General features: G+C 37.0%; 2 protein-coding genes across 2 annotated transcripts; both read right to left on the reverse strand.

The window, feature by feature from the left end:
• Window positions 1–1424: 1424 nt before the first annotated feature.
• LOC118755262 lies at window positions 1425–2890 on the reverse strand. Its single transcript, XM_036490115.1, has 2 exons — window positions 1549–2890; window positions 1425–1462 (listed from the first exon to the last, which is right to left on the reverse strand). Exons 1-2 carry the CDS (start codon window positions 2888–2890, stop codon window positions 1425–1427), a joined length of 1380 nt encoding a protein of 459 aa, XP_036346008.1.
• Window positions 2891–3213: 323 nt separating this feature from the next.
• Window positions 3214–4862, reverse strand: LOC118734123. The gene is made up of 3 exons (XM_036463834.1): window positions 4253–4862; window positions 3651–4146; window positions 3214–3573 (listed from the first exon to the last, which is right to left on the reverse strand). The coding sequence occupies exons 1-3, from the start codon at window positions 4721–4723 to the stop codon at window positions 3230–3232; spliced, it is 1311 nt and encodes a 436-aa protein (XP_036319727.1). The 5' UTR covers window positions 4724–4862; the 3' UTR covers window positions 3214–3229.
• Window positions 4863–13675: the final 8813 nt, after the last annotated feature.

Raw genomic sequence — 13675 nt, forward strand, 5'->3', positions numbered from 1 at the left:
AGCCGCGTTTATAGCGTCAGCCGCATGCACCGCCCGCAACGTTCAAGGCGATAATAATTACGCGGCGCCCGTGTCAAAAACTTTTTTTCAATACTGTCAAATTTTTCTTTTTCGAGAACGAAAACAAGTATTTATACTACACTAGCGGCCCGGTACGTGCTTCGCTACGTATAAAGTGAAATATTAAATCAAACTCATTTATAAAAAAAAAAATATATTTAATTATTTGCTAGCTATTTTAAAACTTAATCCAAAACATTTGGATAAACAATATTTTTTGTTTTTCCATTTTGAGCATGAATAAACAAACGGCTGGGGGTACCGACTCTGGAACAGGCAACATAAAGTTGGCCATGTGAAAAACATGATTCCTCCAAATTCACACCACAAACGTTAAGTGTTTGCCCTTGAGCTTTGTTGATGGACATCGCAAATGATAAACGCACAGGATATTGTAATCGTTTGAATTCAAATGGCATATCAGTTGGAATCATAGGGATACGCGGTATTAAACAAACTTCTCCTTTTGATTTACCAGTTAAGATCGTAGCTTCAATCAAATTTGGCAATAAATTTTTCACTGCCAATCTGGTGCCATTACACAGTTTTGGTGGATTAATATTTCGCAATAATATAATCAAAGAACCCACTTTCAGATTCAAGCAATGCGGTGGCATACCAGCCGGTTCTAATGAATTTAAAAATTCAGTTGGATAATGAATCAAGATGAATTCATAGCACTGTCAATTGATTTATATGTCGTGACTACACCTGGGAGTTTTGCTTGAATTTGAAAATTAATGGCATTGATATGAATGTTCTTCGGTGCTAAAATGGCGCGTTCTCTCAACCAATCATGATTTCTGTAATTCTGAAGAATATTTGGAAAAACACATTCAATCAATTCATCTATCGATTTCGTAATTGAACAAAAATTGTTCGGTACAGTGATCAATCCGTTGGTTCTGTCGATTTGTATTTTGCCATCACCAATTTGTAACAATTGTTTTGAAAACTCATGGGCAGCTGGATCATTTTGTAGGTGAATACGCATATTAATGTTCAGTGTCAATTTTTGTACATATCTCCAAAGAACTGATGACTTCAAACAGGCATTTATTTCATCAGCAGGAGTTGACCGAGGAATGACAGGCAATGTTTGTCGAAAATCCCCTGACAGTAATATCAAAGCACCACCAAAAAGCTGTTGGTTACCACGTAAATCTTGCATTGTTCGATTAAATGCTTCTAGTAATTTTTTATTCGCCATTGTACACTCATCCCATAAAATAATTGACGTTAATCGCAGAACTTTTGCCATAACAGAATTTCTTGAAATATTGCAAGTTGGAGTTTCAATCACCTGTACATTCAATGGCAATTTTAATGCAGAGTGTGCTGTCCGGCCACCTTCTAATAATGTATCAGCAATTCCCGAAGATGCAAGTGCCAATGCAATTTTCTGTTCCGATCGAATAGTGGCTAAAATCAGTGATATAACGAACGTTTTGCCTGTACCACCAGGTGCATCCAAGAAATATAACCCACCTGCATTATTGGAAATGGCTTGCATGATTGTGTCATATACATGTTTTTGCTGAATATTCATTTTGGTTATATTCGATTGTACAAATAAACGCAAATCATTAGAATTGAATTCCTGCTCACGTTGCAATTCACGATCAAACAGATCATGCATGTCACGATTTGGTGCGGTCATACCCAATTGTACTAATGTTTTATTTGCAATCCGTAGACACATATCTTCAATTATTATCAAAGCTTCGTTGTACATTTCCAAAGTTATCAACAAATCAGGATTTCTTGCATGATGACGCATACGAATTAAAATATCTTCTGCAATATTATGTTTATATTTGTTCCATAATTCAAGTGGATTTGATGGCATACATGTTGATAATATAACGGCAAACAGCATTCGTATTTGTTGAGGATGAGCCGAAATAGATCCATCATGAAGTGTTGAATCCCAATGTGCATCATCCTCCAACAAATGCAAAAGTTGGCATGCTTCACGGTATGTTTCACACAAATGACCGTTGACTGTTCTCAATTCTTGAAATGATTTTGGGCCATTCACGTTAACTAATAACAATCTCAAATAAAAACACTCAACATTGTTTGGATGTACTGTATATATTCTGCCAATTGCATCTGTTTGGAAAATGCCAGGATGCCCATGAACTGCTGTTCCTTGTTTACGTCTTTGAAATTTTTTCGAAGACACATTCCATGTGTAATACTGAGGCACTTCAGAATATAACAAAGTTATCGCAAATGTATCAGTTTCGCATAATTTGAAAAAAGCTGTTAACGTAGTTGCTGGTGGTTGCGCTGCTCTTTCCAATAAATTTGCTACATTAAAATAAACACGTTGGCCATTCTCAAGATGTACAGCCAAGTGAACAACCGCAGGATGTCTTTCGTGCATTGGAAACGACATAATCCTCCAGACAGCTTCATTGCTACTAATATAGCGACCCATTTGATACTGAGTAATTTCATCATTTCTATTATCACCAGCAACACCGAAAATAGCCATATCGCTCCCTTTATTTACATACTTGCAAATATATTTAATGGATTTGACAGAATTACAATATTCCACATTTATATGAGCGTTGAATATTTTCGATAATAATGGACAATACGGAACCACCCAACGATTATCAACTTCAACTTCCTGGTTATGCATTCTAATGGTTGCCGTTTTGCCATTATCATTAGGTGATCTACGTCGATACAACGGATATCCGTCATTGCCCGTTATTGTGTCTGAAGTAAATTGCCTTGGGTATCGTTTCGAACACTTTTCATCAATCATACATGGTGAATTCACATTTAGTTCACCGCACGGTCCATGTATCATGTTTTTAACGACAACTTGAAATAACTCAGGATCAGCAGTGTGATTAGGAATTTCAGCTGATATAAGGTTATCGATTTGATCCGGAGTTATTTTATGTACCAGCCAAATTAGTATATGTGCGTGCGGCGATCCCCTTTTCTGCCATTCGATGGAGTACATATGGCAACGCACCTCCCCAAATACATATAATTTCACAATTAAATCCATAAGTGCTTTACATTTTTGCCGAAAAACACGCGCAGTAATATCATGACGATCGGTTGTCGACTGTCCTGCAAATAAATTGTTTTTGATGTCATCCCACTGCGGATTACATGTAAATGTAATGAACAGATCCGGTCAACCGTATTTTCGTACATAACACATTGCGTCTTGTGCATATTCGTTCATATTCCGTGGGCTACCAATATACGAAGATGGCAATATAGTTAAACGTCCGATGTCATTAATATTAGCATCATTCGCTATCGCATCTTGCAAATGAATATATTGTTCAGATCTTAATTTTGCTTGGTTGAAACGAACAAAATTAAGACGTTCTGTTCCTATTTTGGCGTACATATCAACGATGTACTGATGATATAGTTTACGACATCTCAAGATATAATTTTGTTCTTGTGGACGAACCATCAATCGATAAGAATAAAAATTCATGGCACTAACTTTTTTCTGTACATGTAGACCTGAAAATAAGTGGAAAATGTGACTTAAGAAATTTCTACAAATGATGAAATGTCAACACACTGAAAATATTATTTACCTGTTCGTGGATCAATCATTGGTATATTGATATGGTAGCCATCGTCACCTTTCCAATGCAATATTGGGTATTGTAATGCGTCGTAACTACGATGAAGTTCCGATACACGTTGCAATTGCTCATTTCTACGATGAAGTATAATATCACGCGATTGAAACTGATCACCACGAATTACAATTGCAACCTCATCAATTGTCGGTGCATTGAATCGCCTTTTATGCTCTCCAAAAGGTGTTCTATCAGCCCTTATTACGATTTTGTGATTATCAGATGGCATACGATCGAGAGCAATTTTGAACAATTGAACTAATGCCTTATGCTGATGGAAAAACCTTTGTAGCTCACAAATAATTTCTCGTCTTGTATTCAAAGCAATTGCACAACGTTGATCCAATTCACGATTTTCATCACCAATAAAATAAATTTGCAAAAATTGATAATCAGCGTCGGGGTATGGCAATAACGAACCAGCTTGATGATAAATTTGGCCCTGAATCTGCAACATGTATGCAATTTTAGGTATATGTTGCATAATAATTTTTAAAACTATAGAATACTTTTATGATTCAGATTGATTGGGACAATCCTGTTTAAGTATTTACCTTAAACGTCGGCATAAAATTATCTCTAATAATGTTAGTAGCACCAAAAGAAGTCATTTGAAATGCCGAATTGTATTGTTGAATATGACTCAAAAAGTGCTTCGAATTTTCAGAAGTCCCAAAAATTAATGAAGACAATGGTTCGGGTGGAGTTTCTAATGGTGGCAATCTCACTTTGCCATTAGCACAACACATGCCGGGCGTTTCACCTGGAAATTTAGCCGCATCACAATGTGGACATATTGCGTCCATTATTCCAATATATCCGTACATACTGTAATTAATCTGACTGTTGTAATTAAAAGCAGCACGCATAATTTCAGGTACAACAGATCTATTTCGTGCATTACGTTCACGCTGCGATGCATTAGCTTGTGCTCGTTCATCTGGAGTCTGTGATCGCCTTTGTAATGCCGTAGCATTTGCATGACGCGTTCGCCGACCTATATTTCCTCGTGTGGGTCGTGGCATTTTTCTTTCAAATAAAAAAGTATAAATTAAATTTAAAAAAATGCCTACATTAATAGTGGTACACCATATGTTTTTTCAAATAAGGAAACACATGCATTCGTGTAATTCACTTCAACAGTTCAAAACTTACCGTTTTTTGCTCGGAAATTCGCTTTGCGCTATATTTCTTCTTTTCACAAATTCACACAAACTTCAATAATTATTTAAAAAAAAACACTATAATAACTAATAATTTGGCACCGCGGTAATTTCGGACACTACTGAACGTATGGGGCCAAAGAAAACGCTCCAGCGATGTTTACACTCCAATGTCATATATTCTCCTAATTTGAATTTTCTTAATGCTAAGAGTCAAAGCTCTATATACCTATCTATACAAAATATTCATGTATTTCTCTATGCAAAATAAATGCACCGTAATATAGTTCGATGTCTTTTCAAAGCCTACTTTTTTTGTTTATCTGCCTGCTACATACATACCTACATGTTGATATAAATATAATGCAAGTAAGTTTGTAGGTGGTACAAAATATTCATGTATTTCTCTATGCAAAATAAATGCACCGTAATATAGTTCGATGTCTTTTCAAAGCCTACTTTGTTTGTCGATCTGGCTGCTACATACATACCTACATGTTGATATAAATATAATGCAAGTAAGTTTGTAGGTGGGAATAATAAGTATGCTAGTTAAGACGAAAGTTCATAAATTTTGAGAGCGAAAGAGCGTAGCTAAGTAGGTAACAAATCGTTTAGTAAATGATTAAACTATTATTGATGTATGTATGTTAATATGAAAACGTATAATCCGCTGGCTAAGTGGGATGAATCTGACCAAACAAATGGGTTTTTGGTGTGTTTTTAAAAATAATTTCACCATACATTGAGCGCTTTTCAGCTTTTCAAGTAGGTACGAGTTAAATAAAAAAAAATATGTAACATATGTGTGGTGAAATTTTTGACGCGTTTACCATAAGGAAATAAGTAATGAGGTGTTTGTTTTGATTTGTTTTTAACATGCTGATTAATATTTTTGTCTACGTGCACATATCTCTTCACACAAAATGTAAGCACGAACAAAATGTGCCATTCTCAAATAAAAATACTTTGTGCTTATTCTTACATCGAAATGAGTGGAAGTAGAAAGGTAAGTACAATAAAAAAGTTGTTTGATACATTCCAACGGCCGATTCTCTGTTTCTGATTTTGCAATTGGGAACTCGCCTTCAGGTAAAAAGATTATATTGTTATGTGATTGAATATACTATTTTAACTGGTTGTAGTACATAAGAATGCAATCTCTTAACCTGAAGGCGAATTCCCAATTGGTCTATATCTGGAGTCCTTAGTTACCCAGCGAAAAGAAAAGTCCTCTTTTCATTAGTATTTATCAACAACTTACAATGGATACTCATGTGGTTCAAACACATCCTAGGGTTATCCAGGTCCACGTTTTGGTCTATATCTCGAGACCCTAGTTACGGAGGGGCATTAAAAATACTCTATACTATAGCAATCATCAACAGCTCCCATTTGCTACCCATATTGTACAAACACATCCTTAAGTTATCGGGGTCCACATTTTGGCCGATATCTCGAGACCCTAGTCACGGAGCGGCATTAAAAATACTCTATACTATAGCAATCATCAACAGCTCCCATTTGCTACCCATATTGTACAAACACATCCTTAAGTTATCGGGGTCCACATTTTGGCCGATATCTCGAGACCCTAGTCACGGAGCGGCATCAAAAATACTCTATACTATAGAAATCATCAACAGCTTCCATTTGCTACCCATATTATACAAACACATCCTAGGGTTACCCGGGTCCACGTTTTGGCCTATTTCTCGAGACCATGGTATCCGATTCTTAAAATTTCAAAACACAAACCATCTACTGAATAGTCCAAACAAAGCCTAAAAATTTGGTTTGGATAGGTGAGCCCGTTCTTGAGTTATAAAGTCACAACGAAAAATGGCATTCATTTTTATATATATAGATTGTGTAAAATTTTCACTGTGATCTGAGGCCTAGAAGCTATAAAAAATCAAATTTGTTTAAATAATTGTTAATGAAAAAATTATAAATTTGCAAATATAATTTGGGAAAAATTTTATTCAGAAAGAGAAAACGCTTATTAACTGTCAAAAAAAATTTCACTCAATTATAGCAAACGAGTCGGAAGTTATTAATTTTTCAATCGAAAGTTGCAAATATCATTATTATTCAAAATAAAAAAAAACGGTGCGGTTTTTCTAGAAACGGTTCAAAGTGTTTTTTTGTAATGCTATGATGAACAAATTTTAGCAATAGTTGTCACTTTTCAGAAAATGACCAAAATTTCATGGGCTCATTTGACGTGGCCTGACCCTATATGTATATACATAAGTGAGTATACAATATTAATGTATTGTAATATAGCTAAAAATGCCGAGCTGCTCTGTTCGAAATCTTCGGTAGCGTTGAATGAAACAGAATGGATTGGTTCACCCACCGAAGACATTGGAGTAATGCTGGATGCTGCCGTGGATACAATTTTACCCGATAGTGATGACTCTTGTGATGATCATTTTGCAGACGATTTTCCAATATCATTGGAAAACACCGAAATGGATGATCTTCATGTGGATGGGTTGGAGTACATAGCAGGATTTATTATACGACGGCTTGGCTTGTGCGATCACATGAACAGAACAAACTCCTCTTGGACGTGGATTAATGAAGTGGAAACTAATGCACTCACGAAACCAACAACTGATTTCTTAGAAGAAATCAAAAAATTAGAAGGTATCTTCAACGCTATAAATGGCCGCACAATTTCTAACTCCAAGAGTTTACTAAGTAATGTACATATGTCCTTGAACAACAGGCCACAAATAAATTTTTTCACCAAGGATTACATATATTTCATTCAGGTATACAGCATAACTGCTACAAGTAGCAAACTATTTTGGGGTGTTAACAAGTGCTTACTTGTTTTTTGTTTCTGCGGCACAAACGATTTTAATATCTTCGTTACTTACTTTTCTCTGTAAAGACAAAATACATGCATATGTACACATACATAAATATATACATACATAAATACGTACATATATACATATATAAATATGCATGTTATGTATGTCCATATGTATGTATATAACTCTAAAAAATTATTCATTCCATAATCTATGCTTATGTATGTAATAAATTTTATTTGTTTTTTTTTTAAATGCTGCCCTAATGTAATATTCACATATTTATATGCATATGTACATATGTACATACAATTATTAACATACTTTCGTGCATAATCTATTGACTACATTCCCACATTTTTATACACAAAAATGCATGTGTTGTATAGTACACTCGGAGCGCTCGCTCGTCGCTCACTCGTCTTACCTAGCAGAGCGAGTATGCAGACAGCTACTCGCCTCGCACTGCGAGCGAGGCAACCACAACAGCCTCGCTCGTTTAATAGGAGCGCGAGCAAACAAGCAGCGCTCGCTCGTTTGCCGAACAAGCCCAACTTCTCGTGCCTCGCCTCATTGCTGCTACGAGTTCGAGCTGCGAGCGCCTCGTTGGCTGCGAGGCATTGAGTAGGAGTTTGCTCGCTCGCTCGCTCGAACTCCGAGTTTTTGCCCACCCTGGTAAAAATACATGCGCCAGTGAACGTGGGCGTACACACAAATGATCCTGACCTGCACAAGAAAAAATATTTATTAATATTTGTACTTTCACATTTACTTGTAAGTATGCAACGGCTGCACCTGACCAAAGTAGTTCCGAGTGGATTGCACCAGCCATACGTTGGCGGTCACACAGGGATCCATGTTGTAAAACGCTACTTTTTGAATACAAATTATGAATAACTCTGATACTCTGCAAAGAAATATGTAAATTATTGTTTTAATTCAAAATATTTACATTATTTTTGATTTTTTTTGGCATACCTACTTGAATCTGCGCAATGGGAATATGAATTTTACCGAAACAATCGATGCAAGGCGAATTTATATAAGGTGGTGTTGTTTCATCAGCTGTGAATAGCGTTTGATTGTCAAAATTTTGTATTTCGCTAGTGAGTGAGTGAAAACGTGATAGTGTTTGTGGCCCGCTAAAAGCAAAAACAAAATACAAGTAATTGTTGTATTTGTTGAATCGATACCACCTTATATATATTCGCCTTGAATCGATGAAAATATCGGCAGTGTTGCCTGTTGAACTTTTTATACGAAGACAAAATTTCTCCTTGTATTTTAGTAGGCTAAGGCAGAATGCGGGAGCGAGACAACTGCCAGGTTATCAAACCTTGTATTATTGAATCATGCTATTCTTCCGTCTTCATGCTGGCTCGTAATGTCACCACTCACTTGCACCTACAAGTACCAAGCCGGCTCCCGGGAGCTACTTCAATAATTTTGATTCCGCTAAACCACCCTGCTCCGTCAAATGTTGGCATTGGTGAGTTTAGGGTTGCCAGATTTTTTATGCGCGAAATCAGTACGTTAGACTTTTTCATGCTAAAAAAATCTGTACTTTTCAGCACATTTTTATTCAAAGCAAAATTATGAATGTAAGTAACAGAAAATACTTTGAGACGCCAGAGTTCTTGTTATTAACAATATTTTGGTATACAAATAAAATATAGTTCATAAAAAATAAAAGTGTTTCTCATTTTAACATGAGTGTACACATCATTATACACAGGAACCAATAAATTATTTTATATTTGTGACATTTTTGAATAGCAATAATGAGATCATTCCCATTTTCAGTGTTTAAATAGTCAAAGAATTCTATACATTTCATTTTAAAACTAATTTTAATTTGAAGTTAACTTTCAAAAATTTTAATTATTGAAGTGAAACTTCTTAGGAGGCGGTATCGCAAAAATGGAGAGTGAAATTTTTAAAACTGAAAACGTTACATGAGTGAGAAGGAAGATATAGGTAGTATTGGGAAGGGGAAAACAGAAATAAAGCGACGCATGACGGGTACGAGTACCTACATACACATGTATATATGTATGTTTGAATGCACGTATGTATGCATACATATATATGTATGTATGAACGAACCCATTTCGCATTTCAGCTCTGCCGCTACCAAGCAATATCTATATATAAATACGCCACAAGAAAATTTCAATGATGCATACGCCGATTTGAAGGATATAACTTCCTCTAATCCAGAAATGTTAATCCCGATACATAGGGGGCGTGGCATCTAACATATAGACCAAAATGTGAAAATCACTATATCTCTAAAACCAATTATGCTGGGAAACTGAAACTTAGCACAGATGCATAGATTGTACTTGCGGTGAAAAATGGCAGGTATTGGGAAAGTGGGCATGGCACTTCCCATACAAACTGAAATTCTTATATTGCTTATCTCTGGGACCGCTTATGCTAACGTCCCGAAATTTGACACAGCAACATATATTGTCAATACCGTACTAACGGCAAAAAGTGGTAGATTTCGGAAAAGGGGCGTGACACCTCTCATACCAACTGAAATTCTCATATCGCTTTTCTCTGGAACCGCTTATGCTAACGTCCTGAAATTTTACATAGCCACATATGCTATCAATACCGTACTTACGGCGAAAAGTGGTAGATTTTAAAAAAAGGGGGCGTAGAACCTCCCATACAAACTGAAATTCTCATATCGCTTTTCTCTGGAGCCGCTTATGCTAACACCCTGAAATTTGACTCACCTATTTACGTATCAATAACGTGCTTACGGCGAAAAGTGGTAGATTTCGGAAAAGGGGCGTGGCACCACCCATACAAACTGAAATTCTCATATCGCTTTTCTCTGGAACCGCTTACGCTAGCGTCCTGAAATTCGACACAGCCACATATGCCGTACTTACGGCGAAAAGTGGTAGATTTTGGAAAAAGGGGCGTGACATCTCCCATACAAACTGAAATTTTTATATCGCTTTTTTCTGGAACTGCTTTTGCTAATGTCCTGAAATTTGACACTGCTATTTATTCTACCAATAACGTACTTATGGCAAAAAGTGTTAGATATTGGAAAAGGGGCGAGGAACCTCCCATACTGAACTTTTGATATCGCTTATCTCTGTAACCACTATATAAGGTTATGGAATTTGATACACCTACTTCTATATATCATTCAACTTGGACCCATTTTCTACCAAATTTCTAAATCGCATTGAATGATTGTTATTTTGTGTAATGATTTTTGAAAGGATCAGTGTGTTTGTCTTCCGTTGGGTGGCGCAGGGATTGAGAGTAGAGATGGGTATGGAACTAAATATTAAGCCCCGATCACGCCCATCCCGGAAATCAATTTTTAACTTCCGAACCCGCTCATCCCGACGTTTTTCAGAATTGTACCGCGGGCCCGGGGGCCCCGAAATATATCTCTAAAAAAATTCACATGTCATTAAAATTAATTTTAATTAAAAAAAAAGTTGTATGAAAGATCTGGCATCCTCCAATTATTTTGTTTTGCGTTTCTGCATATTTCATACAAATTTTGTTAGTAAGATTTTTTGAATTTGCGGAGGTTGCGGTTTTATTGGGAGTATCGGGAAAGGATTTCGGTCTCATTCCGTCCGTAAAATTTGTACAGACCTTGCCTATACTGCCCATCCCGGCCATCTTGAAATCAGTACCGTCGGTACCGCGGGTCCCTATATCCCGTTTCCCTAATCGAGAGCTATCCTTAAAATTTATGGTCAGATTTGCTTCATCTTTAGAACACATAAAGCAACATAAAATTTGGTGCAACTCGGCAGCCCAATCGTGTGATGCAAAAATATTGGGTTTTAGGCCCAATCTTGACAAAAACCCGTGCAAACCACCTTTAGAGAAGGAAATATTATATTTTGTTTTACACCTTCGAGGTACTTTACCTCCACCGATTCTGATGAAAATAAAGAGGAGTTTATGCAGATGTTGGCAATTTAGTTTTAACCTTTCAAGGGGCTCTCAGACCAATATAATCGCAATACGTATGTACAGTGTGAATTGGTATTTGATTACCATAATATTCAGTGAAGAACCGTTAGGCATCTCATCTATACATACAAATACTTACATATGCATACTTTTTATAAATGAAAATTGAGGTTCCTTTCTCGGTATAATTTCGAAAGCTACCAAGAAATTCGATTTTAAATTTTCCTATAAATACGCTATAAATTTTGGTGGTGAACTTCACAACTGTCATTCGCATAAAGGAGTCAATATTGGTGACAATCAAAATTCAATAGTATATGAAAAAAAAATGTCGAATTTCGACAACTGGGCGATACTAGAGAGAGAGAGAGAGTATTCATCTAACAAAACTGAGCACCCCGGTTCGAATCTCAGCTGGCGCAAATTTTTATTTTTATTTTTTAAAAGTGACTAGTCGCTTTTTATACCTGTTCGGGTATAATAGTGAACAATTAGTCTCTTCATAGGACATGCTCGAACAAAAGCGATCAGTTCATTCCATATAAAGAGATCAAAAGTGGTATTAGTCGCATGCTGCTTTGCGATTGCTCCCGGAGTCATCCCGGATTAGTCCCATTTTTTGCAGGGTTTCGCTACCTTCTAAAGCAGCGTGTATGTATACATGAATATGCCCGCCGGGCAGGCGCCACCCAGGGCTGCTGTAGAGGCATTTCTGCTTCAAAAAGAAAATTTTGAAAAAATGTCGCTTACGGTTTTTTGGCCGTTAGGGCTCGATATATGGCTCTGCGTCAGTGACATTAAAATAATTTTCGACGAAATCAGTACCCAATAGTTACATGGAATCATCAAATGCTCTTGCAATTGTGGAGTGATTCGTCCGTTCTAGACAAACGGCGTTTAATAAAAATGCAATTAAATATGCTTTTTTGACAAAATATGCCTGTATATGCAACTTAACGAACACGCGGATGCGTGCTCGAAAAAATTAAAGTTGGGGGCCGCCCCGCGTCCCCAGGTTTCCCTAAGGATAGAAATGAAAAGCAAGATTAGCAGTACAAGTGTATATTTACATTGAGCTCCCAAACAGTAATGAATAGAAAATATTACTTAAAGCTATCGCTAAGTATCTAAACGGCCCGAATTAATTGATTAGTTGCTGACGCTGCGCTTCCCACGATTTGCATTTTGGTTGCATAAAACCAATTGGTATCGCTTACGTTGCAGGTCTATTACCTGCACTGGCGATGCGCGTGTTTGGCGAAGTGCGGCGTCAGCACATTCGCATTAGTAAGTAGGTTGGCCCCCTTGTTAACTACCCCCCCTTTAAACATCTGCGTCCCGCAGACGAATCGATTTTTGAAGAGGATCTTTGGTGTGGGTCGTTGGCTGATCCTGATCTGTTGCTTGGTTTAGCCTAGGAAAGTTGATTGTAGTCGTAAGTTTTTTCCAGATGATGTAGCACACGGCTGCCAGGATTGTCAAGGCAATAGCGTCACAAATTAAGGAGAAGTGAAAATTATTGCCAAGATGCTTTATATGGTGAATATTTTCTATGCTGAGCCCGTGGATGTACTCCAGATTTAAATTCAGCCCATCACTTGTAACGTTAACCAAAGCGGGTGGCAAAGCCTGCACTGTGCGTACTGATCTGCTGGTGAACGTTTGATTTCCCACCAGGACCGTTTCATTATTTAGTAAAATAACGTATGTTCCGTTGAGGACCGCGGAGTAGTTCCTCCCCTTCAATGGTCCTTGAAAGTTTGTAGTAAATATTGTTGCATCGGCGATCATTTCAACAATTACGTTGTTGTCTGGTTCAAAGTGGCATTTAGCATCGCCGCCCTTCACTAATCTAGCCAGGCATCCGTCTTCAGGAAGTTTCGTTAAAGATTTGGGTGAGCAGATTGTTGTGTTGCTAATCGAAGGACAATCCTCGTTCAGTCCGAACGTTTCTTCTTCATTTACCAGCATCTGCTTGTAATTAAGTTCAACGTGTTGTCCCCTTATGATGGCGGCGCGTGTT

The sequence above is a fragment of the Rhagoletis pomonella genome, unplaced genomic scaffold, assembly GCF_013731165.1.
Source record: "Rhagoletis pomonella isolate Grant_MI unplaced genomic scaffold, Rhpom_1.0 Rhpom_scaffold_00002, whole genome shotgun sequence".
In the NCBI taxonomy this organism is placed as follows: Eukaryota; Metazoa; Arthropoda; class Insecta; order Diptera; family Tephritidae; genus Rhagoletis; species Rhagoletis pomonella.